Source organism: Mesoplodon mirus, assembly GCF_964341445.2.
Source record: "Mesoplodon mirus genome assembly, chromosome: 12".
In the NCBI taxonomy this organism is placed as follows: Eukaryota; Metazoa; Chordata; class Mammalia; order Artiodactyla; family Ziphiidae; genus Mesoplodon; species Mesoplodon mirus.
The window spans coordinates 73446233-73473439 of record NC_138988.1 but is presented as its reverse complement, the minus strand read 5'-3'; the positions used below and the strand labels follow the sequence as shown (position 1 = coordinate 73473439).

At 40.6% G+C, this 27207-nt stretch overlaps 1 protein-coding gene across 1 annotated transcript; it reads right to left on the bottom strand.

Moving 5' to 3' along the window:
* Positions 1-552: 552 nt before the first annotated feature.
* On the bottom strand, positions 553-27138 carry NFYA (nuclear transcription factor Y subunit alpha). The gene is made up of 10 exons (XM_082637615.1): positions 26977-27138; positions 20451-20598; positions 18563-18646; positions 15456-15602; positions 11467-11598; positions 11159-11264; positions 9822-9970; positions 7405-7578; positions 6526-6627; positions 553-3168 (listed from the first exon to the last, which is right to left on the bottom strand). The coding sequence occupies exons 2-10, from the start codon at positions 20523-20525 to the stop codon at positions 3115-3117; spliced, it is 1023 nt and encodes a 340-aa protein (XP_082493741.1). The 5' UTR covers positions 20526-20598; positions 26977-27138; the 3' UTR covers positions 553-3114.
* Positions 27139-27207: the final 69 nt, after the last annotated feature.

The following is a 27207-nucleotide window of genomic DNA, read 5'->3' as shown; positions in this document are numbered from 1 at the left end:
GCCCTGACGGGTCCCTCCCGCCAACCAATCAGTGCGGGCTCCCTTGGGGCCCCGCCCACCTGTTTTCAACGCTTTTGCGTTCGCTCAGGATTCCGGGGGTGGAGGGGCGGAAGGAGGGCAGGGCGGAGCGTTCCGAGGAGTAAAGGCTGTTTTAAAATCTCTTTCAAACGTGAAGCTGCTATTACGATAAAACTGATTACCTGGGATAAATATCAATAGGGTGGTCTTTTCCTCGTATCAGTTTCTAAGGACAAGTTCCATTGGCATCTGACTAAAGCAAACTCAGGATGGTTTTTAAATTTAACAGTTAGACTAAGGCCGTTTAACACAGGAAGTCTTGTTCCTTGTTAGGGAACGTATTCCACTTCTGTTGTCTGCCAGGACAGGTCATTTGGTCTCATGGGAGTACTCCCCCTGAGCCCTTTTTCTCACACTTCCGTGTGGTAATGGCCCATTTGAGGCTGCCGGTCTGTGGCTCAGATTGGTGAACACAAAGCAATAAAAACACGACCCAGAACCCAGGGGATGTAGACTCCTCAAAATTCAGGACACTTTTAAAGCATTTTATAAATTTATTTTAAAAAATAACAACTGAAATGACATCAATGATCAATCACCTGTGCTCCCCCTACAGCTGAGGGAAAAAACCTTCTGTATAGTTGAGTCCCAAAGGAAAATCAAGACATTATTATCAGGCACCCATTAGCCAGAAAAATGCTGTTGGTCCAGTGGTATAGACACTGACATGTTCAATGTACCAGTGCAATTAAAATATATATTTACAATTATCCTGCAAAAAAAAAAGCACTCAAGAAGTGAAATAACTATGCATTAAACCAGTTATTCACTCATCCATTCACTCTTTTTGCATCTATGAAGCCATCACTACAGTTACAAGGACAAATGAATAAAAGAACTTCTAGTAACAAAAAAATCCAAACCTCACCCCCACTTTGTGGGTTATTATGTGCTAAAATGACCGCAATAAAAGGGCCATGAGCCACCTGAAATGGCAATGACAAAATGACAACTGAAGCATTTCAAATAAAACCAAACTCAAACTCGTGAAAAAAAAATCCGCAACAATATGAGGTTGGTATTACTATGTACAAACTTACAACAAACACAAATAAATAGCATTTTAGAACTGTTGTTGGCTTAAGTACTAGAAATTAGGTCTGAGGAATTTCTTTCTGAACTCTGCATCTTGAAGGTTCCTAAACAAACCAAAGGATATAAACTCTTCATTGTTTTTAGTAATCTATCATCTGAAGAACTTGGGGCTTACTGAATAAAGTTAACACCTGAAACTCACACAAAGAGCCAGAAGTTTCTAGTGAGCCCACAGGTCAACCCCGCCTAACATCTGCAAGCCAGGACAGATGACTAGATTCAAGGGACTAGGGAGATACTTCACCTCCTGCTTTCTTTGCATAGCTCTGTACCTCTATTTTGTACCATTACAGTGATTTCCCTTTGTGATGTTTTCTTTAGAGGGTTTAATTTCTTTTCCTTCTTAATACAGCTACAGTGAAATCAAACAAAGAGCCAATCTCTACTCTTGGTATTTAAATCAAACCCAAAAGTTCTTCAAAAGGATTATGTTTTCTTTCTTTGTTTCCAAGAAAACAGTAACTCTTCTGAAATATCATCTTAGTTCTCCCAGGGTTCCACGTCTAGAAAAGAAACAGATTACTGAGGCACAATCCACTCTGGGAGTTGTGGCCCTGTTCCTGACCCTGCAGGAATCTCTATTTCCAGTCCGCAGTTTATCCCCAGAACACGGACGCAAATGTGAAAACCTTTCCGCACAATGCCTATGGAGAAAAGGGGAAACAAACAGAAACTGGCACCAAAGAATCAGCTGCCATGGGAAGAATGAGAATGTTCGCTCTCCAGGGCCAGCACAAAGCGCAGGAGTGAAGCCAACATACACTTCAAGCTCTAGCAGGCAACCTGGACTATGTCCAGGATAGCTTGATTGAACAGTGCTTTCCAGAAATTGTCAAGGACCAAATCTCAGACTTTTCCCTTTCCGTGCTTGTTAAAAGGTTATAGTATAAATGTAAATTATTCTCTTCATCTTAATGATCCATCCCAGGCATCCATCCACTGGTGGATCGTGCTATGACAACATGAGAGTATATATACTACCCTTTGTCCTTCTAGGCTGAAACAAACATGAACCTTTCTATTCCCCAAATGCTGTCACAAAGCCTGTGATTGAAAATCTCTAGTTCTGCTCTGTTAAGTAATTACTACAAATGTCCTCAGCACTTCAGCACAGAAGTTCTATAATTTTGTTCTCTACTTAGGAAAGGCAGTGTCGAGGTCCAGCACACTCTAAATTGTCTTAAAAGTAACCACAGCAAGAACTACAGTCCATATGACCTGTCGACAGACAAGCAGACCACAACTTGTCAAAGCTAAGAGATTCAGCTATATTTTTAGTGCTTGAGTCTTTTATCAGTCTATCCCCAGAGTTAGCTTCTTCTTGGCTGGAGTCCAAAAATATCAACCTATCATCTGGGTAGAAGGGATTCTTATTATTACCACAGATTAGATGAATGTATCTCAGAGACTTTATTGTTTCCATATCATGAGATGAAGGTTCCTTGCCTGGAAACCATCTCTGAATACAAAGTGTCCATTAGTCAGCCTGAGATCTCCCATCAGAGGGATGGGTGCTGTTTGGAATCCATGGGAAGGAGTGGGCTGCAGCTACCCTGACTGCAGTTTAGGTTGAGAAGGTCGTTCTCCTCTGCTGAGATGGCTGGCTGGCATTACCAGTCAACATTAAGTGCTAAGGTGTGGTACTGCTGGGCTGGCACGGGTCCCCTGCATCATCCCAATCCATGAAATGTCAATGTCACCAACAGTCTGAAATAAGTCCTGACTGAAAGGGTGAGACAAAGGCTTGTGACTTCAATTTGCCAGACATCCTTGCAATTATAATACTAAGCCACTTATTAAAAACTAAGTGGTTTCTGTCCTGTAGAAAAGGGCAGAAAGTAATCGTCAGTGTCCCATTGGAAGAGCTGATCAGTTTCCTTGGAACAGTGGGAAACAGTGCGAGGAACATGACCTTGATCAGTTCTATCACATGGCCTGGGGTTAGGACACTCGGATGATCTGTGTCATAGCCTCTTCATCTGCTTGATTTGGATCCTACAAAGAAAGCATAACAATTAAAGTCCTTCGCAAAAGAACTGGGAACTCATGGCTCTCACTACTTATCACCAAGGGAGATACACAAACTAAGTAAACCAAAGGCCTGTGATGTATCTAAGTCTGCACACAGGGATTGAAATGCAGCTCCATTAGCTAAGAAGAGACAATACACCTTATTCATAAAAAGATTCCAAGTCTGGCCTGGCATTCCATTAATAAACACTCCAGAGTTGAGAGTATCTCTCTTTTCTAAGCACCTATGCTGTGCTCTATGCTTAAGGATTAAGGGTCCTTAGGCGGCTAAGAAGACCCAGAGAAACCAAGTCATGTTGTATATTTTCTGATCATCATATTTAAATACTGACCAGCAGGGCTGGAAAGGACGCTGGAATTTATTTACTTTAATGCACTCATTTTGTAGATAAACCTGAAGCCTGGATGGGTGAAGTGATTTGCCTGGACTAGAGTCAAAAAGTTAGTGAGGAGCCCAGCAAGAACTAACTCCCAAACCTCTTGGCTACGACTTAATCTTCTTTCCATTAAACTCTGCCTACTGCCTGCCTTTTACAAAAAAACCTGCAGTGTTAAGACAAGGAACAGTCCTTGGGAGTTCCCTGGTGGTCCAGTGGCTAGGATCTGGCGCTTTCACTGCCATGGCCTGGGTTCAATCCCCGGTCGGGGAACTAAGATCCTGTAAGCCGTGCAGTGTGGCAAAAAAAAGGGGGAGGGGATCAGTCCTTGGAAGCTTTTTGCAACACTCGACAGTAACCACCTTCAGTTCCTCCACACCAACACTCTGAAGCCTCAACTGGTGTGATCCAAGAAAAAGCGGAAGGTGGTAGGACCAGAGGCTGGGTCTTGATCAGTGAGCATGAACAATAACCAGCCTCTACTGAGCTCTCACCATGCACTAAGCACTGTGCTAAACAGGTGCCTAAAGTGACTTACTGCATGAAATCCCAACATTCCTATAAAGTATCAATAGCATCCCACTTTACTGGTGAAGGAAGTGAGGCTAAGTAACTTACAGAAATAGTTTGAGATCTGCTGCAGAAAGCAATGAGCAACTAAGCATGCATCCTTGAGCATGGGACTGACATGATTAAGAAAGCACCATCTTATAAAGACAGATTTGACAGCAGTGCAGGTGGGATGTGATGGGTATACAGAATAAAGCATCAGTAAATGGGAGGAACACATTAATTCAACAAACATTTACAGAGTGCTTGTTCTTAAATGTGCATCATGCTAAGTACAATCGAGAACAACAATCCTCGACTTTCTACACAGCTTACGGTCTAGTGAAGGAGACAACTACTGCACGATCACACAAATAAAACAATATGATTATTATCAATATTGCACTCAGAAGAAAAGGAAGATGTGAGAAAATAATGGGGTAGAAGAGACCTCTGGATATGGCCTCTCAGATTTAAACCAAGACCTAAAACAAGGAGATAGCAAAGCAAAAGGATGGCGTGAAAAGCTTTTCAGACCAGCTATTCTGAAGACAAAGGTTCCTGAACACCACAGCAGGAGCATAAAGACCAAGCAGCAGGAGGAAATAAAGCCAGAAGTGGGCAGGAGCTAGATCATGCAGGGCCTTGCTGGCCATGGTAAGAACTCTGTATTTTAGTCTAAGTGCAAATGGATAAGGGTGGGAGTAGAAGGGATTTAAGCAGGATGGTGATGTGATATGATACACGTTTAGAAAGATCACACTAAGATGTGGAGAGTGAACTAGAGGGGCACAAGAGGGGAAGAAGGGAGACTAGGCAGCTGCTGTAATAACTGAAGCAAAGAAGAGCAGGTTAGACCAGGCTGACAGCAGTTACGAGGGAAAAAAGTAAGGTGATTCAGAGTATATTTTAGAGTTAAAACCAAGAGGACTTCAAGAATTGGACAACTGTAGCTTTGATAACTGGGTGAATGGACATGTCACTTGTTGAGATGAGTGTCTAGTTTAGGCATAAAAAAATAAAATAAAAACCAACCGTTCTACTCTTGCACTGCTGGTGGGAATGTGAATTGGTACAGCCACTATGGAGAACAGTATGGAGGTTCCTTAAAAAACTAAAAATAGAACTACCATATGACCCAGCAATCCCACTACTAGGCATATACCCTGAAAAAACCATAATTCAAAAAGAGACATGTATCAAAATGTTCATAGCAGCTCTATTCACAATAGCCTGGAGATGGAAACAACCTAAGTGTCCATCATCAGATGAATGGATAAAGAAGATGTGGCACATATATACAGTGGAATATTACTCAGCCATAAAAAGAAACGAAACTGAGCTATTTGTAATGAGGTGGATAGACCTAGAGTCTGTCATACAGAGTGAAGTAAGTCAGAAAGAGAAAGACAAAGATAACACATATATATGGAATTTAAGAAAAAAAAATGTCATGAAGAACCTAGGGGTAAAACAGGAATAAAGACACAGACCTACTTGAGAATGGACTTGAGGATATGGGGAGGGGGAAGGGTAAACTGTGACAAAGCGAAAGAGAGGCATGGACATATATACACTACCAAACGTAAGGTAGATAGATAGTGGGAAGCAGCCGCATAGCACAGGGAGATCGGCTTGGTGCTTTGTGACCGCCTGGAGGGGTGGGATGGGGAGGGTGGGAGGGAGGGAGACGCAGGAGGGAAGGGATGTGGGAACAGATGTATAGGTATGACTGATTCACTTTGTTATAAAGCAGAAACTAATAAAAAATAAATAAAAAATAAAATAAAAAAACCAACCGTTCTATTTTGGACATACTGACTAGAAATGCCAATAAGATACAATCAGTGAAATTAGATGTAAGAACCAGTATGGTTACAGACTGAGTTCCTGAATTACACTGCCTAGGTATGAATTTCAGTTGCACCATTTTATTAAACATTTTACCTTAGGCAAATGACTTAACCCCTCTAAACCTCAGATTCAAATGTAAAATGGAAACTATAATTCTTACCTCGTGGGGCTTGAGCTTGTTGTAAAGATTCAATGAAAAAATGCTTACAAAAGAAAAGTGCGTAACACAATGGCTGGCAGTTAAGTGTTAGCTGCTGCTGCTGCTACACTAAGAAACAAACTTGTTCTTTGAAAATCAAGAAAAGTGAGAATTTCAAGAAGGAATTAATAATAATAACTGGCAAAGACTGGAGGAAAAAAGGCCACTGATTAAAGACCTTAGTTCTTTTAAGGTGAAAAGGGCTCTAAGACACACAATGTTGCATCTAGTTTAGAGACTGATTAGTCCCTGGTTTGAAAATATCAGGAGGACAATGTGAAGGCCTCCACCCAAGAAAATACAAGGCAGTAAGAGAAGAATAAAAGGTATAAATCTTCTTACCTGCATATGGGGACTATCTTTTTCCTTTGGAGAGAAAAATCGTCCACCTTCACCACGCTTCCGTGCCATGGCATGACGGTGCCGAGACTCATGCAGGTATTTCTAAAATAAGAAAAATAAAACTACTAGCTGAAACTAGCATAGCTGTCTAATGCTCAAAAGTTTAGGACAGCTGTGATCAAACCCACCAGGGGCAATTATGACCTTGTATTATGGAGAAATCTTTGGAGAAAACACAAACAGCAGCTAACCATATCTAACTACCGTAAGAATGTAAATGCCAAATGAGTAATAATAAAGATTCCCCAAAGATCTGAGAGATCACTACCTACCTCCCAATATATATCCTCTCCTTCACTTTAATAACAAACCAAATTTTAGTTGGCTGCTCAGTAAAAAGACTGCATTTCCTATACTTATTTGCAGTTAAGTGTGGCCATGTAATTAAACTTTGGCTAATGAGATGTATGGAACTTCTTGAATGTTTCATTGAAAGAATGCCTTTCTTATTCCCTTTGCTCCTAGGCTAAAGCCCAGACAGTCATCTTGGACTATGGACAGCATACTAAGAATATCAGGACAGTAAGAAAGGAGGAGAATGGGTCTTGAGGACTGGAAATGTGCTACCACAGCCCAAGACAATTTATCTCTGGACTTCTTTTACGTAAGATAAAAAAAACCACCCTATTTATGTCATAGTTATTTTTAAAATATTGTAGTTGCAGCTCCATATAGCAATAATAAATGCTTTTACAAAAGGTAACAGCTATCTAACTTCAATGTTTGGAAGGTACTCAAGGAAACAAACTACATAAAAGGTAATTTCAAAAGTAGAACCCTGCCGTTCTCATCCTGTATCCTTCCCAATGTTATACATACCCTTCTTTCCTTTGGAATTTTCCCTTCTGCCTCTAATTTAGCCCGGGCTTGCCTCCTCTTAAGAATACGGTGGTACTGTTTGGCATTCACATAGAGAGGCTCTTCTTCAAGCATCTCTGCCCCAGGGAGAGGGATTCTCTGGATAGCAGGCACAGAGCCAGCACCAGGTACCATCTGTGTGAAAAGAAAATCAGAGCTTATTAACTAGCAACATGAAGTATGGACATGGGAAACAGTTTATTGGTCCCTGTTAGTTTTCTTCTGAATGCTACAAAAAGCAGCTTTTATAGGACACTTATTTAAATGCAGATTCTTGGAGAACATTTACACCAAAGGCCTGCATTTTATTTTATTTTTTTTAACATCTTTATTAGAGTATAATTGTTTTACAATGGTGTGTTAGTTTCTGCTTTATAACAAAGTGTATCAGTTATACATATACATATATCCCCACATCTCTTCCCTCTTGCGTCTCCCTCCCTCCCACTCTCCCTATCCCACCCCTCTAGGTGGTCACAGAGCACTGAGCTGATCTCCCTGTGCTATGCGGCTACTTCCCACTAGCTATCTATTTTATGTTTGGTAGTGTATATATGTCCATGCCACTCTCTCACTTTGTCACAGCTTACCCTTCCCCCTCCCCACATCCTCAAGTCCATGCTCTAGTAGGTCTGTGTCTTTATTCCCGTCTTACCCCTAGGTTCTTCATGACCTTTTTTTTTTTTTCTCTTAGATTCCATATATATGTGTTAGCATACGGTATTTGTTTTTCTCTTTCTGACTTACTTCACTCTGTATGACAGACTCTAGGTCCATCCACCTCACTACAAATAACTCAATTTCGTTTCCTTTTATGGCTGAGTAATATTCCATTGTATATATGTGCCACATCTTCTTTATCCATTCATCTGTTGATGGACACTTAGGTTGCTTCCATGTCCTGGCTATTATAAATAGAGTTGCAATCAACATTGTGGTACATGACTTTTTTTTGAGTTATGGTTTTCTCAGGGTATATGTCCAGTAGTAGGATTGCTGGGTCATATGGTAGTTCTATTTTTAGTTTTTTAAGGAACCTCCATACTGTTCTCCATAGTGGCTGTATCCATTTACATTCCCACCAACAGTGCAAGAGGGTTCCCTTTTCTCCACACCCCATCCAGCATTTATTGTTTGTAGATTTTTTGAGATGAAGGCCTGCATTTTCAACACACATTCCAGATGATTCTGTAATAGGGGCCAAGGAGCCATACTGAGAAATGACACAACCATGTCCTAATTTTTGTCCATACAACTGCTCCATTTTCTAGGAATGTCTGCTGCCATCTAATGGTCATGAACGGTAATCGTAAGGCAATGAAAGAGCACAAGGAAAACACAAAGGAACATAGGGTTCAGATTGACCAAGTGCTACTAAACGCTTTTAGTTATATAAATAATTTAATTAAATTGTTAACTTACTATATAATTCAACCCATATTTTCCTAAACAAACAAAAACAAAACACTGTACTAAATGTATGAGGAAACAAGTAACGGGCTCCCGTGCCCCACTACCTTCCCAACTATAACAACTTTGAATGGTTGTATTGTTTTTTCTGGTAGTTCCTCTACTTCTGTGCAGGTCTGTACTACTCATTCTTTTTTTTTTTTTTTTTTTTTTTTTTTGCGGTATGCGGGCCTCTCACTGTTGTGGCCTCCCCCGTTGCGGAGCACAGGCTCCGGATGCGCAGGCCCAGCGGCCATGGCTCACGGGCCCAGCTGCTCCGCGGCATATGGGATCCTCCCAGACCGGGGCACGAACCCGTATCCCCTGCATCGGCAGGCGGACTCTCAACCACTGCGCCACCAGGGAGGCCCATACTCATTCTTAATTTATCCATTTTAGGTACTGTACACTGACACCCTACTTTGACATATATGAGGATTTAGCTTTCACTCACACCACCCAACTCCCCTTCCCTATCTTCCCAATATATTTACATCACAGTTTTTGGTTTCTCTATTGATTACAATCTTTCTAATTTTGAACTTACTTCTTGTTTTACCCACTCTGGGCAATATGCTTTCCAGTTCCCAAAGATCAGTAGCTAGTATCTCCCTTCATTATTTGAATTGGGAATAAGATTACAGAAAAGCAAATACATCTGTTTATCTTCTGCTCTATCTCTAGCATCTAGAATAGTCTCTGGCACATAGTAGGTGCTCAGAATGAATTATGGTTTGTTGTAATGTTTTTTGTAAAAGTAGATCTCTGTAAGTGTCTTAAGGAATTAATCACAATCCCAAGAGGTCAGCATTATAAACAAGCTTTATGAGAGATATCAAATTGCAAGTTGAAGAAATTTTCAAAGACAAAGATACATGGAAAAACAAATTACAGATGAGAACAGTGAAATGAAAAATCAATTTTCTTACCATGACCATCCCTCCTGAATTGACCACATTGCCTGCCACTGGTAGTGTCACAGTGACAGTCCCTTGCCCACTGCTGGTTGTGTTGGTATTGGCTCCGGTCTGAACAATCTGTGCTCCTGCCAAACTGGCTGCAGGGATGGTGATCATGCCTGAAACAGGGACTGTAACTTTAAGAAAATAAAACATAAAACAAACAAAAAACAGGTACACAGAAAGGAGGGAACACAGTTAGTCCCTCTTCTATGTGGCACACACTTATTCACCCTGGAAAAATATACTCAATAGCACAAGGAGAAAAAAAGCACTCCTCCATTCTCTCCCTGGTTTGCTGTATATAATCCAAGTAATCACAATCTTAGAAATTCTATTAACTATCTGGGTTCCAGTTCTGAATAAAACTACCCTTGAAATGGACAATTCCCTGGGTATTCCAATGATAGTTTTCAATGGGTGACCAAAAAGTTTAGAGGCTTCCCTTTCTATGGGTCAGTATGACTCCAGCTGTATCAACTGTTCTTATATATATGAATAACCTGCTTCAGGATGAAGATTTTTATAAACTTTTAATTTGTTTACCCTAAAGTGACAATGAGTCAAACAGCTGCAGGACTAAAACTTCCAATTAAACCAGGTACTCCAAGCCCCCAAGCTATCAACAGCAGCACTTGAGGATTTGTTCATCATTCTCTGAGCTCCTGCCAGTTCAGGCCCGAGTCATGGGAGAGCACACTTACTGCACTCACTGGATCTTGTATGCTGCTGAATTTAATCACATGTCAAACCTTTAGTCATAGAATACATACCTCTAATAAGGGCTATGCACTGTGTTTATTTGGTCACATGCATGTCTCACTTACTAGATTAGAGGGTCTTTGAGAAGAAAACTACTTTAGTAATGTGCTACATATACACAGTGGGCATATAAGTCTTTTTGGAATAAATTAATAATGAAGTGGCCCAGAAAAAAAAAAAAAAAAAAAGCAGCAATAGCAATAAATGCCAACTTGACTTACGATGTATGTCTCTACCACTAAAGAAACTCCATATTTCTAATCTTCTATTTAGAAAACATTTCTTCCCAGAAAGAATAAAAAGCTTATATAATCCTTAGGGTCCTAGTGGTTGTCTTTAACAACCACTGTAGTTCTACAAATGGAATCAACGTTGGTCGCATATTGGTGACAAGGAACTAAACAATCAACGGAGACTTAGAGGAAATTCTGTTGTTTTTCAAAAATATGTCGTACAGAGGTCACCACAAAATTTCTAAAGCAGTCACTTGCTCAAGATAAAAAGGATGCCCCCAAAAGTGCCACAGAAATGATGGGCACACATACCTTGCTGGAGAATGGTGCCATCTGCGTTAACTGGCTGATAGACGATGGTCTGCCCTTCGGCAGTCTGTGCCACTTGCTGCCCCTGGACAGCAATCTGCTGTTGCGTCTGTAGGAAATAAATAATGCCACAATTTAATGGATTCCAAAGACACCACAAAGAAAAGGACTACGTAGTCCTTTTTAAGAAAAAGAAATTTTTTGGATGGTTTTCTTCCCCATTTCTACTACATGTGAAATATTTGACTCAGTTGTCTAACCCTCCCAAAGCAGCTGTGCTCCTGTGGTGACACAGTGGACAGTGGAATTACCTGCGTCTGGCCAGCAGTGACGGCTGTCTGGGGCTGCTGGATGATGATCTGCTGGGTCTGGCCCTGCTGGCCCTGTACCTGCACAGCCTGCCCACCCTGGATCTGGATCTGTCCAGGTGGGACCAACTGTATCTGCGGAACAGAACATAAAAGATTAGTATCCTGCTGACACTGGCCTCCTATGGTTCTGGAGTGTTAGTTACCCAAATTCCTCTAGAAGGCAGGAAATGCCCTAAAGAGGAAAAAAAGAAGTCCTGTTTTGCTCTATTATGAATTAGAGATAACTTGTTTTCCATTTGTGAAACAACGGGGGAATTCTGACCACTGTCTAGATACTGGATGATATTAAGGAATCAATGTCAGTTTTAAAAATGATGATAGGCTGGCATGGGTATATATTTTTAAAAGCATGTTCATTTAAAAATATACCCTAAATATACCTAATATACCCTATTTTTAATAGATGAAATGGTACTACATATATTCAAAATAGCCCTTGAGTAGGGGAATACAGATGAAAATGGATTTACTTAAACATAATACTAGTTTGTGTGTTAAAATGGGTGATGAGGATTCACCATACCATTCTCTTTGTTTTTGTCTGTTTGAAGTTTTTTATAATAACATATTGAAAAAAAATTAAGTAATTCCTAATTTTTCCAACTGGGATTCTATAAATATGCATATACAAAATCCTTAAAAGATTTTGTACAGAAAGGTTGAGACTATCATATTAGACACCCCTGCAGTCAACACTGAGATTTAACAAATTAAATTAGAAAGTGTTGGTAAATAAACAAGTAAAGAAATTTATCTGGTTATCTGGATCTTTTTCTACCTGTTTTGGATAGCAAGGAATACGTGTTACTGGTCAATAGGGTTTCCTCTTCTATCTATTCATATTCTTTGCCAATTTTTCTACTGGATTGTTATTTTCATATCAATACATAACTTTTTTTTTTAATGTATTCTGGATACAAACCCAGTTAAGTGTTAAAAATACCTTCTCCAAATTTTATCTTTTACCTTTGTTTCACGATATATTTTGATGTATACAAGTTTTTATTTTAAAGTAGTCAAATCAATTTATTTTTGTCTTTAAGAAATCCTTCTCTACCCCACAGCATAAAGAAAATATTCCTATAAAGAGAACATAAAAGTTTCCAAGTATGCTTTTTTCCATTTAGATTTGTAATCTATCTAGCAAGCATTTTTGATATAGCATGAGAGAGAGATCAATTTTCTTTTTTGATATCGTTCTTAAACAATTTCTTCACTGATACTTTATACTATTTTTGTTATATACCAATTTCCAATATTCTTGCATCTATTTCTTGGCTCTCTACTTTAGTTCCATTGTCTATATCAAGCCAGGGATATTGATCTGAGAGCATAGGTTTCACTGGAATTCTAAAACAGAAGATGCAATCCAAAAAAAGGTTAACTACACTTCTAAAAGACGCGGTTATTCAAAAAACACTAAAGCAACCTCTAATAAAAATGGATTGACATTTTAAGCATTCTAAGGGAGGCTATGGGATCTTACCTAGAGCCATATTATATAACATTAACAGGAAATAATTTTTCCAAGATGGTTTGATTAGTTACAGTCCTGCTTGGAGGGAGGGGAATAAAATAACAATTTCAATGTCTCTTAAAGGCCAAAAAAAAAATCCCAAAATTTAGAGCTGAAAAATCACAGAATTTAGAGCTGAAATGAACCCTAGCAATCACCTGATATAAACTGCATTTTCTTTTCTTTCTTTTTTTTTTTTTTATGGTACACGGGCCTCCCACTGTTGTGGCCCCTCCCATTGCGGAGCACAGGCTCCGGACGCGCAGGCTCAGCAGCCATGGCTCACGGGCCCAGCCGCTCCGCGGTATGTGGGATCCTCCCAGACCGGGGCACGAACCCGTATCCCCTGCATCGGCAGGCGGACTCTCAACCACTGCGCCACCAGGGAAGCCCTAAACTGCATTTTCAAATGAGAAAACTGACCCTCAAATGACTTGGCCAAGATCAGAAAGTTTGTTTAATGGCAGACCTGTGAATGAAGTCAGGTCATTGCACTCGTGGTACAATGTTCCTAGCACTGAATCACACTATTTCTATTCAACAGAGAAGAGGGAGTGGCAAGGGGGGGTTGGAGACGAGGCAATGACAGCAAGGACAGAAATGAAATAGCAGTGTGGAACTGAGGCAAGTACACACACTAAAATATATTTAAAGGCTCATACATTTATGCATGGAGAAACATGGAAACTATTTTTAATCCTAACTAAAACTCTATCTTGGCAAAAATATGCAATAGCCTTAAAAATGATCTTACCCTTTGCCTAACCAATTCTTCCACTCCAAAGAAATTACCGTAAGATTAAATTCAACTGAAAAAATAAAGCTATAAAATTCAAATACATTTATAGTAATCTTACCTATAAAAGCAAAAAAAGAAAAATAAAACAAAAATCCCTAAATACACTTTGTAAATTAGAAATTCTGATTCATCAAATTGACCATGATGCAGAAATTAAAAATGATAAGAAAATCATGTGGGGGAAAAAAAAGCAAAGTAAAACAAACAAAAACACCAAACACACAACAATGAAAACTATATGCGTGTGTATAACTATGTCTGAAAGGTGTGCACAGGACTACAAGGGAATATGCAAAACTTAAAAGTTTGATTTATCAAGCATAGCCAAATTTTTTCAACTTATATTACATTCCTCCAGAAAAATGAAGACATTAATGAAATAATTGTAACTGTTAAAACAAATTAAAGATATAAACAGCTTTAGAAAATTTTAGTAAAAAGTTCATAAACATATATACTCATTGGGATTTAGCTATTAATTACAAAGGTGAGATGACTTAAGTATATACTTCTCTGCAAATTATTTCTCACTAAAAATACTTCAATATTAACCCCTCACCCAAAGTCAACAGTTCATCCTTTTTAACAAGGACATAACACTCCATGTGAATATAGTATGATGTATTCAACCATTTCTTTATCCTTATTAACAGACACTCAGGCTACAATTTTTTATTTATTTTTTGCTAGTAGAATGCTGCAATAAATGTCTCTGTACATTTCTCTCTACATATTGATGCTTTTGTTCCTATAGAATAGATTCGCAGAAGCAGGACAGGTAGATCAAAAGGCTTATGTATTTAAGAGTGAGATACCTTTCCAAAATGACTTTAGAATTTGAAAGTTACCAAAAATAATGAGTGTTTCATTTTCTTCACACCCATTCTAGCACTGGATATAATTACTATTTAAAATTTTTGCCAACAAGATAAAAATCCCTCTAAAAATTTGATGTCACAGAGTCGTGTGTCCTGTTTACTTTTGTTTTCTGTTTCTGAATCAGTCTTTCCAGTGGATTTACCTAACTATATGTCTGTTTAAGGAATCAGCTTTTATTCCTTTTCTACATTTGTTGGTTTTCTACTTCATTAATTTTAACCAATCTTTTGCTCATTTTGTTCTTTTCCTAACTTTCTAAGAGAAATACCATTGTTTATTTGCAGTTCTTTTAAAATATTTAAGTTTATAAATTTTGCTCTAAGTACAGCTTGAGGTGTGTGCAATAGGTCTGAACTGAAATATTTCCATCACTTGCTGGATAACTCAAGTTATAAATTACATGGAAGGAAATGAAGACTATAAAATTCCCTCTCCTAGTGCCCAGAAGTGCCAACTGAGATCACACCAATGAATTACTTTTATTAAACTAGATTCTTTTTATATTCTTTACATTGATTTGAGATCACGTCTAATATCTTAGTCCTTAACAGAGATGTCCAAGTTCTGTATAGCTCTGCTTTATATCACTGACACTACAAAGGTGGGAAATCGACTAAATGCGAACAGAAGGTAAGAAACAATTAAGTGCAATATCAATTTTCAGTTTGCAACAACCTATTTCTTAAAACCTGTTTCCTATTATTCTGTCTAAACATTTTAAAAAATACCACTCGCCTGTTGCAAACCCTGTGTCCCAGATACAGGTACTTGCATGATGGTTTGACCTTGTCCACCAGGAACAGCCTGGACCATGATGGGTTGGCCAGTTGATGTGATTAACTGGCCTCCACTGACCTGTACCATTAATGGCTGCCCCTGGACCTGAAATAAAGTAAAATAAGAACAATGAAATAACATAAGACACAAAATGGTTTTTACCAAAAGACAATCACTGCATCTACTCTGCTGTCTTGCTAGAGGAGGAGAAGGTAGGAGAGACACTAAGAAAATAAGTCTCAAGTCCTCATCCTCAAGTAGTCTTCTTCGAAAATACAGTATCTTTGACTAAATGCCAAGCTGAATACTTTAAGGTCAGATATAATGGAGAATAAGCAGAGTCTTTGGGAAGTCTCAATAGATACAAGGCATTTATCATCAAATACAGGCTAAACCCATGAGAAGTATTTAATCAAATCATCAAGGCTATTTTCGTTTTTAGACCAATATCCAGGAATGGTCTCTAGTGAAGGCTGGAGAGGAGGCAATGAGAGGGAGGGCTGATGGTGGGGATGGTGGTTGACTGCAAATAAATTCTAAGTAACTTGTAAGGAGTAAATCAAACTGTACCTAGCAACCACTCTAGGTTAGGTAGTGAGCAGCTCTGGGAGCTTATATAGAATGCCCTTCCTCCCTACAGTTTCTCAAGCATAAATGAAACATATACCTTTTACCCTCTTCACCTCACTGAGAATTCTAGTCCTGTGGTTGTTTAAGGAGCCCACTAGCAAAAATGCCTAGAAATATATTGCTGGTCAGTTTACAATCTCTGTGGTGGAACTTCTCACACTGGACCCTGCAATACCTGCATAGTTATTTTAGCTTTAACAAATATGAAAATTATACAAAGCACTCAAGTGTACCAAAAAACTCCCAACTTTCAAGCTCCAATGAGTAAATGGATTACTCTAGAAGCCAGGGCACTGTAAGTACTCTGTAACATCTTGAGTCTCAATATAAAAATATCTAGCTAACTGCATTCTGAAAGCCAAAAAATAAGCCACTTTAGTTCAGTAGAATAGCTAAAAGTCCAAACTTTCTATCTTTGTTTTGAGGAATTATTTGTAACAGATCAGAAGAAAATCCGTATATCTGAAATAATCATTCTTTTTTTTTTTTTTTTTTTTTTTTTTTTGCGGTACGCGGGCCTCTCACTGCTGTGGCCTCTCCCGTTGCAGAGCACAGGCTCCGGACGCGCAGGCTCAGCGGCTATGGCTCACGGGCCTAGCCACTCCAAGGCATGTGGGATCTTCCCGGACCGGGGCACAAACCCGTGTCCCCTGCATCGGCAGGCGGACTCCCAACCACTGCGCCACCAGGGAAGCCCCTGAAATAATCATTCTTAATGCTAGTGAAAGTATGTTCAAGTAAGAGGAATTAGTTAAAAGACCAATCTGTCCTAGATTAGTAGATTAGATATTAAGCCTCCCCCCACCCCCAAGCATATCATAATCTTCAGGAACATTCAAATCCTGTATTTTGTTAAACTGTTCATGGAGAAATTCCACTTTACTTTTTAAAGACTTGCATATGCTCTATGAGGAAAGACTTTCCAGAATATTTATTGCATGACTAACTGAAAGAAGTATTTAAAATTCTCCAAAATAGTGAGAGCCCTAGAGGAAAGGTTTCCATTATTTTCATAAAGTACCTCCATTTCTTTAAATAAAATCTGCCTAAGTAGGAAACACAAGTTTTAAGGCACAACTATTAGTAATTTTCCGGCTATCCATCATCTTAACGTTTCCCTTCATTGACACACTTTTCCCTATATATGCACATGATCAACTATTTGAGACTCCAAGGAACCCACTGTTTTTACAACATATGAATGAATACAAGCATACATGCATCAGACAAGAAGCCATACAGTTAAGAGCATGTTACATTCCCATTCCACAAGTGGTTAATGACAATACTGTTTTATATTTCAATAAGATGAAGCAAGCATGAAAAACATGAAAAACAAACTGCTGAACTGAGATTTGAATATAGTTTGGGAGTACCTATGAACTCAGCTTATTTCAGCTTAATTTATGTGCCGAATTGGCTGTACATCATCATCAAACACTATGAGTGGCAGGTTTGGGAGTGGGGCTGAAAGGGTAAAGTGAAATGATTACAATAAGGGGTAGTTCACTGCAGGATACTTGCTAAGCAGCACTAGTAATAAAGTGAGATGCCAGTTCTACATTCTAGGTCCTACCCTGAATCATTTCCATTCAATGGAGGGAAAAAGGCAGGGTACTCAAATCTTGTCAGTTTCTCAAAAATATGGTCATTTTAGTTAAAGTAACCTATAAACTCAGAAAAGACTTATGCTTCTTCACTTATCTTTACATAAGAACCGGCCAAAATATAACCCCAATTTACATATTTAACTTGGTCGTACATAATGTTAGGAAACTGCATTGTTTAAGTAGGAATTCTTATGGTGGCTATAATACTTAAGACTTACAGAAAGCATATCCCACCTCTGTCCAAGAGCTATGGGGCAATCTCTGCAGATCTAACAATAAGACAAGTCATTATTTCCCTAAGAAAGGTAATGAAAAGATAGCAGTTAAGAGATTAACAAGATTCAGTGATTAGATCAATCTTGTCAAGTGCAATCATTACTGCAGGACAGGACAGCCAAGTTGTCCTTTTAATAAAAATAAAGCACAATCTACCCTAGTAAAATGTATATATTTTCTTCTCCACTATCATAATACAAACTCAAGAAAAGTTACCATGCAATCTTATTACAGTTTGATCTCTAAATAGGTTCTAATGCCACTTGTAAGAATTTCTTCCTGTCCCTTATACTGATTCTTTCCCAGACATTCCCAAAGAACATTAGCCAAAAGGCACTTTTCAGAAAATTGATACTGGGGTCACTACATGATTTAGCATGAAACATTAGGAAACTGGCATCTTCTAAGCCTCAAAGACAAGTTAGCAGCATCAAAGACATGCAACTGACTTTGCCATTTCTCCATGAGATCCTACCACAAGCAGCACCAAACATGAGGAGAGGAGAAGTTCATGCAGTGCTTACAGAGAATCAGAGAGGGCACCACTACCTGGAGGGTCTGGACTTGCTGGCCTGAGGCGGATGCCACCTGGGCCTCAGTCTGCAACTGGACAGCAGTAACACCACCCTGCTGCTGAGAACAGGAACAGGAACAGGAAGAGCTTGAAATGTGTCAGGAAGGAAATGTATAGTACAAGACATGAGGTCACCTTACCTCTTGTGGGAGAGGGAGGGTCTTCTTTCAATAGCCCCACCCTACACAGGACTTTCAAACTGTAGACTCCCTATACTGAAGCTGTTTTGTTGAAGTAACAGATTACAGATATTAGCCCTTTGTCCCCAGAGTGGAACTCAAAACACACTTCCATGACTCAAAAAAACCAATATAGCTAACATCATTAACAAAAATTTTTTTTAACAGTCCTTCCCTCCAAAAATAGGTACTTGATCCTTCTTCGTGAAGTTATTTTAAAGCTCTTTTTATTTCCTCAAATGAATTCACAAGAACAAAAAAGTTAATCAGGTTTTAGTAGCTTTTTTTTTTTTTTTTTTTTTGCGGTACGCGGGCCTCTCACTGTTGTGGCCTCTCCCGTTGTGGAGCACAGGCTCCGGACGCGCAGGCTCAGCGGCCATGGCTCAAGGGCCCAGCCGCTCCATGGCATGTGGGATCTTCCAGGACCAGGGCACGAACCCGTGTCCCCTGCATCAACAGGCGGACTCTCAACCACTGTGCCACCAGGGAAGCCCAGGTTTTATCAGCTTTGAAGCTTGTAGCTTCAAAGAAGAATTTCTGGAACTTAAATGCAATCCCCAGAAAGGAAGAATGAAAGTAATCACTGTGAGCCAAAATCACCTTCATGAGGTCACTGCTCTCATGTCCCCAAACCAGGATCACTCCTACTCAGCTGGACTGCCTTAGAAGCAATGTGTTCACAGATTCAACCTAATTTTTATTACTCCTAATAGTAAGTTCTGACAGAACAAGAATTCCCCCACCAGGGCATTGGTATGAATGGAGGGTCCTCTGTGGAATCCCCTTTTCTACCAAGGCAGTTGAAGGAAGCTGCAGTTACGTGGAAGGAAAAGCCAGCAAAGGAATTTCGATAATTAATCTCTTTTAATCAAGAGTAGCTCCTTTCTTTGATCATTAGATGGAACAACTCACCATCAAAACATCCTCTGCCCTCCCTACTAACTACTCTTCCATATTATTTAAGTTCCATTTTAGAAATAAAACATTCCCAATCTTGGCCTAAGGGTAAATCAATGCACAATAAATTTCTTTTCTTCCAGGGAGAAAAAACAAGTGAAGTTTTCCTAAAATAAAGCCAGGTATAAATCATCAGAAAATGTAATCTGTGTATAAATTCAAGAAGGCAACCTATCTTAATTAGGATAAACCAGCAGCAGGGAATTCCTTTCTAATATGTGCTTATCCATAAGTGTGGCTATCTAAATATTATCCTCATGTTAAACTAGAGCTTTTCAAAATAAGCACTGTGATGGATCAAATCAAAGGAGAGTGGATTTCTTAGAAGCTACCTTGGTTTGTTTATTGTGGCCAAAGCCTTACTAGACCACAAGGTAGCTTAATCAATAAGAGAAACAACCAAATTGAATCCAGGAAGAACAAAAAAAACCCCTCCATAATTCCATCTGAAAACGGACTAGGTGTTGGATTTCTAATACGATGAAAGGGGGCAATTTACTATTAAACCAGGCTCCCATGAAATCAAATTCTAAGTGGTTACGGACTGGATATAGACTTCTGAACAGAGAAAATGAGAGAAACTGCAACAAATCTAATCTTTGAAAAGCACTTCAGCACAAGTCACCAGACCCGCTCTTGTAAGATCTGAGACCTCTCCATTCCGCTACTGAGCAGTGCTATTAACAGCTCTTTTGCTGTGATGTTTAAAGCAGTTTTACTTCCATACCTGCTGCTGAATCTGTCCAGCCTGTACAACAATCTGCTCTGTTGAACTATTGCTGTTTGCCGTATACTGTTCCATGGTCCCTCCAAGTTAGAGTCTTGACCACAGTGAGTTTCACTCTGGAGATCCTAGAAGACTTCAAGATGCACTCCTATTAGAAAGATAGGAAAAGTAAAGTGAGATTGTTAATAAAGGCTTCACCGGATGCTTAACCTTGATAACGCTATTTAACATATATAAAAAATGCTTTGTCATTTCTCACCAGCAAACTTTCCTTTCAATACTACTAGAGCAACACTTAAGAAATTCTCATTAAGCTACAACATCACTTTCTTACAAGGCCTATTTAACACTGATTTGCAGGTCTGCACATGTACTTTAGAGAATAGTTTCTTTAATTTGTAACACATCTGCACTACATATGGTAAGCAATTTAAAATTTCAGGGTTTATTATTTAGTAAGTAATTACCCAGACCTGAAGTCAAACACGTTGCTTATCAAAATCTCCATTAAGTAGTGTTAAGTAAGAAAGACCCAGCAAAGGTTTAGGAGTTTGCGTTTTAATCCAGAGCAAGGAATAAAAAGGAATTACAGAAACAGCAGGCTATGATTTTCTCTGAAAAGAATTTAAGTTTTCCTCAGTCATGAATCTGAATGCCTAATAATACCCCACCCTTTATTGTATAATTTTAACTTTTACTATAATTTTCAAAATTGTACCAAAATAGTGAGAACATTATAATGAGCCCCTATGGCCATTACCCAACTTCAACAATTTTCAACCCATGGTCAGTCTTATTCCACGTATATCTTATCCACTTTCCACCCACCCCTGCATTATTCTGAAGCAAATCCCAGACACTTTATTATTCCAAAACTCCAAAAATACGTCAGCATCTATCTCCAAAGAGTAGATTCTTTTCTTTATCGTTTTATCACAATGACATTGTGCCTCTACAATTACTTCAAAACATTAAAAAATTTGTAAGCTCTTAATATCAAGTATGCAGTCAATGCCCAAATTTACTATTCTCATACACTTTAACAGCTGAAAGCGCCTTTTTTTTTTTTTTTGCGGTACCGGGCCTTTCACTGCCAGGGCCCCTCCCATTGTGGAGCACAGGCTCCGGATGCGCAGGCCCAGCGGCCACGGCCCACGGGCCCAGCCGCACCACGGCACGTGGGATCCTCCCAGACCGGGGCATGAACCCGTGTCCCCTGCATTGGCAGGCGGACTGCGGACTCTCAACCACTGTGCCACCAGGGAAGCCCTTAAAACTCCTTTTTGAAATAAGCACACAATTAGATAAACTGAAGTGATATTTGAGAACCTTGAATAAAGACCTGATTCAAAAATTTTAAATTATATAAATTATCAAAGGGTAATTCACCTTGGAAACATGGGGGAGGTACAGTTGTATATAAGCAAAATGTAGGTAAATCTTTCCCCAAACTTTTCTCCAGGGCTTCATGAATTCTAAAATTTGAATGACAAAGTTATGTGAGTTACATGATCTGCACATCACAGCAGCAAAGCAGTGCACCACTCTCCACAAATCCACACATGGTGGATGATATGAATCACCCACCATGATTGTAAGGCGTCTCAATATGATGTGAAGAAATCAAAATATATTCAAGTGCGTGCCCAAATATTAGGAAGAAGTATATTGATGGATGGATAGATGGAGAGATAGATATATATAGGTATCTCTCTGAAAAGGCAAGTATAGTACATTAACAGTAGACTCTAGATGAAGGGTATACAGGTGTTTATTGTAAAACACTTTCAACTTCACTGTATGTTTGAAAATTTTTATACTAAAATGTTGGGAGGAAAATCTAATAAAAATCGATTGAGCCTTACTCATAACCAAATTGGTATGTAGTATAAGAGTGTAAGAGTTATAAACAAGTGACAGGATGACTATGTCATCACAGCATGATGGTATGTGGTGATGTGGTTCTTCAACTCACTACCCTTGCTCTAATGGAATGCTCACCAAGCACACATCTAGCTATAATTTGGATTTACATATACAGTAGCCAACAGGGAGCAGATATGATCAGAAACACAAGTAAACTTGATAGTTATTTCTCATTGCATACTGAAAAACTGGCTTTCTGATTTTTATGTCTCTTCTGAATTGGGTGACTCAGTTGGCTCCTGAGAGATTCTGGGAACAGTACAGAAAATCAGATTTGCAGCCAGACTAAGTGGCTCTTCCGGGGAAGTGAATGGTCTTCCCTAAACTCTATCTTGTCTCTAACTGCAATATACACAATGCATTTATGTTTCTAAACTAATAAAATTAAAAATTAAGGGTCATGATACAAAACAGTGGTGTGATTTCATTTATATGAAACCCTAAATAGGTAATAGTAATCTAGAGAGAGAAAGCAGATCAGTGGTTTCCTGGAAATGGAAAAGGGGGAAGAGGGGAAAGTGGGAAGTTGATTGGGATAGAGCATTTGGAACTTTTCTGGGGTGTAAAATGTTTTATATTTTCACTGTGCTGGTGGTTGCATAGGTGTGTAAATTTGTCAAAATTCGTCAAAATGTCCACTTAAAATGATTATCCTTTATGTCTAAACTATATCTCAAAAGAGTTGATTAAAAAAATAAGGATCAGGAAGGAATGTCCTCCATATTTTAACAACCCACCCCACCCCAAATCCCCTTCCTGTATAAGATTTTTTCCTTGACCACTAATTTCCAGAAGTTTACATCGCACTGGAAGTGCAGGGAAATGACTAATAAAACGTCATGCAGATTTTCTTCTTAACTAGTTTATTCTGGTAATACAAATGCTTCAATTTAAAAACACTTAAATCCACTATACTTTGAAGGGTCAAAAGGAAGCAGCTTCAAGTCTAACAGCAATTCTATGTCATAGTAACGAGGGAGCGATTCAGCGTGGAACATGATATTGAGACTGCTAATGGTGAAGGCTGGACGCAACTGGCTTCTATGAAGCCACATGTTCCCATTACTGTGAGCTTCAGTTAGCAGAACTGCAAACATCGTCGTCTTTCCTCAAGTGCCTTTCGGCCACATTCTGACAGAGTTAAGCCAGCCAGCTTTAGTCTGTCTAGCTATCACTCCTAACTCAAAGTTTGAATGTTTTTTCCTCAAAGAGAGAAAGTGAGTATGTTTATTCCGGTTAGCAAGAAAATTTCCCTTCCTCTTCACTTCAAGCTGCAGAACCTGAAATGCAGCTAACTACTTAGAAATCCATTCATTGTGGACCCACACACATTTTAATTTTAAACCTAAAGCTTCCAGAAACTCAACTATAAGCAAGTGAAAAACCCCATAGAATTATCATATTTGACAATCACTACCAGGTAAAAACTAGAACGGCAGCTTTCAAACTTTTTTGATAACTCACAGTAAGAAAAACATTTCACATCACAAATGCACATGCAACATATTAAAAAAGTAACTAAAAGTTTCATGAATACTTACCTTCATAACATAAGATGAACTGTGATATTTTCTATTCTATTGTAAAAAATTACCAGCATTGGCCCACTAAATGGACTTCACAACTCAACAAACAGGTTCTGATCTGTGTTTCATAAAAGGCTAGAGAACAAAGGGCTGTCCAGCTTCCCCATCATCCAAAAGGTTCTGGATTGCAGTTCCTAATTTGCTTCTTAATCTCCACTAATGATGTACCACCTGTCAGACACCGTCCTGAAGGTTTTAGAAATAAAAGTAAAACGGTGACTAAGATTTTAACTTCAAAGGGTCTTTAAATTTAGTAAAGGAGTAAAAATCTGTACTGAACCCCTAAGAGAAAAACAAAGTAATATGGGAGTATGGAGGACACAGAGTTCTTCCAGTTGGGGATCGATAAGAAGGCTTTAGAAAAATGTGGCATCTGGCCTGGTCTTAAGCATGAGCAGGATTTATATATGTGATGAAGTGGGAGGGAATGGAGTGCTCCAAATGAGGATAGAGCATAAAAACAAGGACAGAAAAATTTCCACATAGGAACAGCATATACAAGGCCACGTGTCAAGAGAAAGCTAAGGCCAGATTACTGTATCTCAACATTCCCGGCTAAATTTTTCTGCAGATAGGTGAAGTCTCTAGAAGGGTTTAGCAAAAAAGTGACCAGACTATAATTGTCGTTTAGAAAGAAGTCTAGCAAAAATGTTTGCTGGTTTTTTAGTGACTAGATATAACCATTTTTAAGTACCAAGGTATTCATCCAATCCAAAGGCAAATGTAAACATTCTAAAAAAATACCTAAACCACAGTGCTCCATCTGTTAAGATATTTTAAGAATTAAATAAATTTTAAAAATGACTTAAACAATGAAAAACTCATTACAAAAAGTGAAAACAAAAACTGTCCCCAGTGCTTCCCTGGTGGCGCAGTGGTTGAGAGTCCGCCTGCCGATGTAGGGAACACGGGTTCGTGCCCCGGTCCTGGAAGATCCCATATGCTGCGGAGAGGCTGGGCCCGTGGGCCATGGCCGCTGAGCCTGCACGTCTGGATCCTGTGCTCCGCAACGGGAGAGGCCACGGCAGTGAGAGGCCCGTGTACCGCAAAAAACAAACAAATAAACAAAAAAACTGTCCCCAAATTTTTAGTAGTGGAAAGAGCACTACTCCTCAGGAGTAGTTTTCTGCAACCTACCAGTTGTATGACCTTAGTAACTGTGATTATACTAAAGGCCTACTCTATGTGGTAAGGACTGCTGCACTCGGTGCTTCACATGTGTAAAAACTTTTAAAGTCCTAGGAGAAAAATCTTCCTTTTTCCCCCAAAGTCAGCTGCTATTGTGGAGCAGAACCCCATAAGCCAGAAACTTATTTTTCCAATCTTAGAAACAAAGTGTGTTTCTAGATTTCTCCTATCCGAATTTCCACAAAATAACTGCTTCCGAAAAATTCCTTAGCAAGATATACAAGTGTTTGTACCAACTGGGCTTTCCAGCCTAAACTCTCACGGCAACTGCCCACTGCCCTATACTTTCTTCCCCCTTGAACGCACAGCAAAGCTTGGTGCCTCTGCACTTGCTTTTCTCTTTGTGAGCAATGCTCTTCCGTTCTTTCTTGTCCGAAGAAATCCCATTATCCTTCAAGGCCAATCAAAAGTGTGGCAATGCTGGCCTTCCGCCGGGGCTGTTGGTAGCTCACACATCAGTGCACCACAGAACTGAACTTGGCCCCGTTACAGCACTAACCGTGAGATGTTAATTACTTGTTCACCTGTCAATCTCCACCAGGCTGGGAAGGTTCTTATCGACCTCTAACCACTCCCTCCCCAGCACACAGATGGACGCCTGGTACATACTAACTGTTCGTGATACTTGGTTGTCAACGGAGATTTCCTTTCACCCTAACCAAAACCCCACAAGACTGTTACGTTTCTATAAATACCTGCTGAGAAAACATCAACATACTGGAAAAAAACAAACCAAAAGATGGCTGTGGACTGAGCTAATGAGTGAAACCTGACACGTTCAAAGTGACACAGAAAGGTTAAAATAATTGTGCATTCCCAACGGAGCGAGAATTCACAAGATGAGCAACAACAGGTAAGACTAATGAAAGCAAATTGTGCAGCCTCCGGTAAAAGGAATGCACAGGGCTCGCCACCTTCTATAGTGAGGTCCCAGGCACCAAATGGACAGGCCTTACAGCCCGGGCAAGGACGGGTGACCGCCTGGTTGCGCTCCAAGACGGAGGTGTGCAGTTCTGCCCGGCGATCGGGGCGGGGAAGAGAGGAAATGACGAGCCAAAAGGGGGTGGTAACGGCGCCGGGCCGGAGACCCGGGCCGAGCGTGCTGGGAGGAGGGGCTCAGCGGGGCCCGGGAGTGGGTGCACTAATGGATTCCCTCCACCGATCAGGGGGACAGCGGGGACGGCGGGGCGGGCGGGGCCACCCCTCTCCGCGCTGCACGCGGGGCCCGATGGCTGCGGCGCGCGTCTTCCCCGGGCCTGCCTCCCGACCCACAAGGGCTGCAGACAGAGAGTCCCGCTCACGGAGGGGTGGGGTGCGCGGGCCCCGCGGGGGGAGACTTCCCGTCCCGAGGGCCAGAGCGTGTTGAGTGCAAGGGCGGGCTTAAGTGTGAGGCCGGAAGGGCCAGGAGGGAACCGCCAAGGCCCCGGGCCCGCGTGTGTGTATACCTTAGCGTAGGGGCCTTGGTGGCAGGCAAACCCAACACCCCCCGGGCCTGGGGCCTGAGAAGCTGTGCCTAAGGGTCGGGGGGACGGGGACGCATCGCATCCCCAACTGGCTCTGGCGCCCTGCGAGGCTCTGGACCCCGAGATGCCTGCTCCCGAGGGCGCCATCCCCGCGCGGGGCGGCCCCCTGCAGGCCTCGGCCGGGAGTGCCCCGGGGCGATCGCAGGCTCCAGCCTGGGCCGTCGGGAGCCCAGCTCGGCTAGGCTCAGCTCGACTCCCCGGGCTCGACGGGCGCCTGGGCCTCTCCTGAGTGGTCAGCGAGACCCGCCAATCGGGGCGCTGGGGCCGGCTCTGGGCCGCTGGATATTGGCTCCTCACACTCACCGTGCCTCGCTCCCCCGGTTCGCTGCCCGCGCTGATTGGCTCCAGTACCGGACCCCGAAACCCAATCAGAGGCTCCAGCCGCCGCTGCCGCCGCCACTGCCGCTGCCTAGCAAAATGGCGAAGCCGAACAAAGGGGAATCGGGCCTCCCTCCAACAGCCTCCGCGCAGGCGCCTCTGAGACCACGCCCCCTAACCCGAGCTCGGGCTCGCCCCACCCCCAGTTGAAGGAGC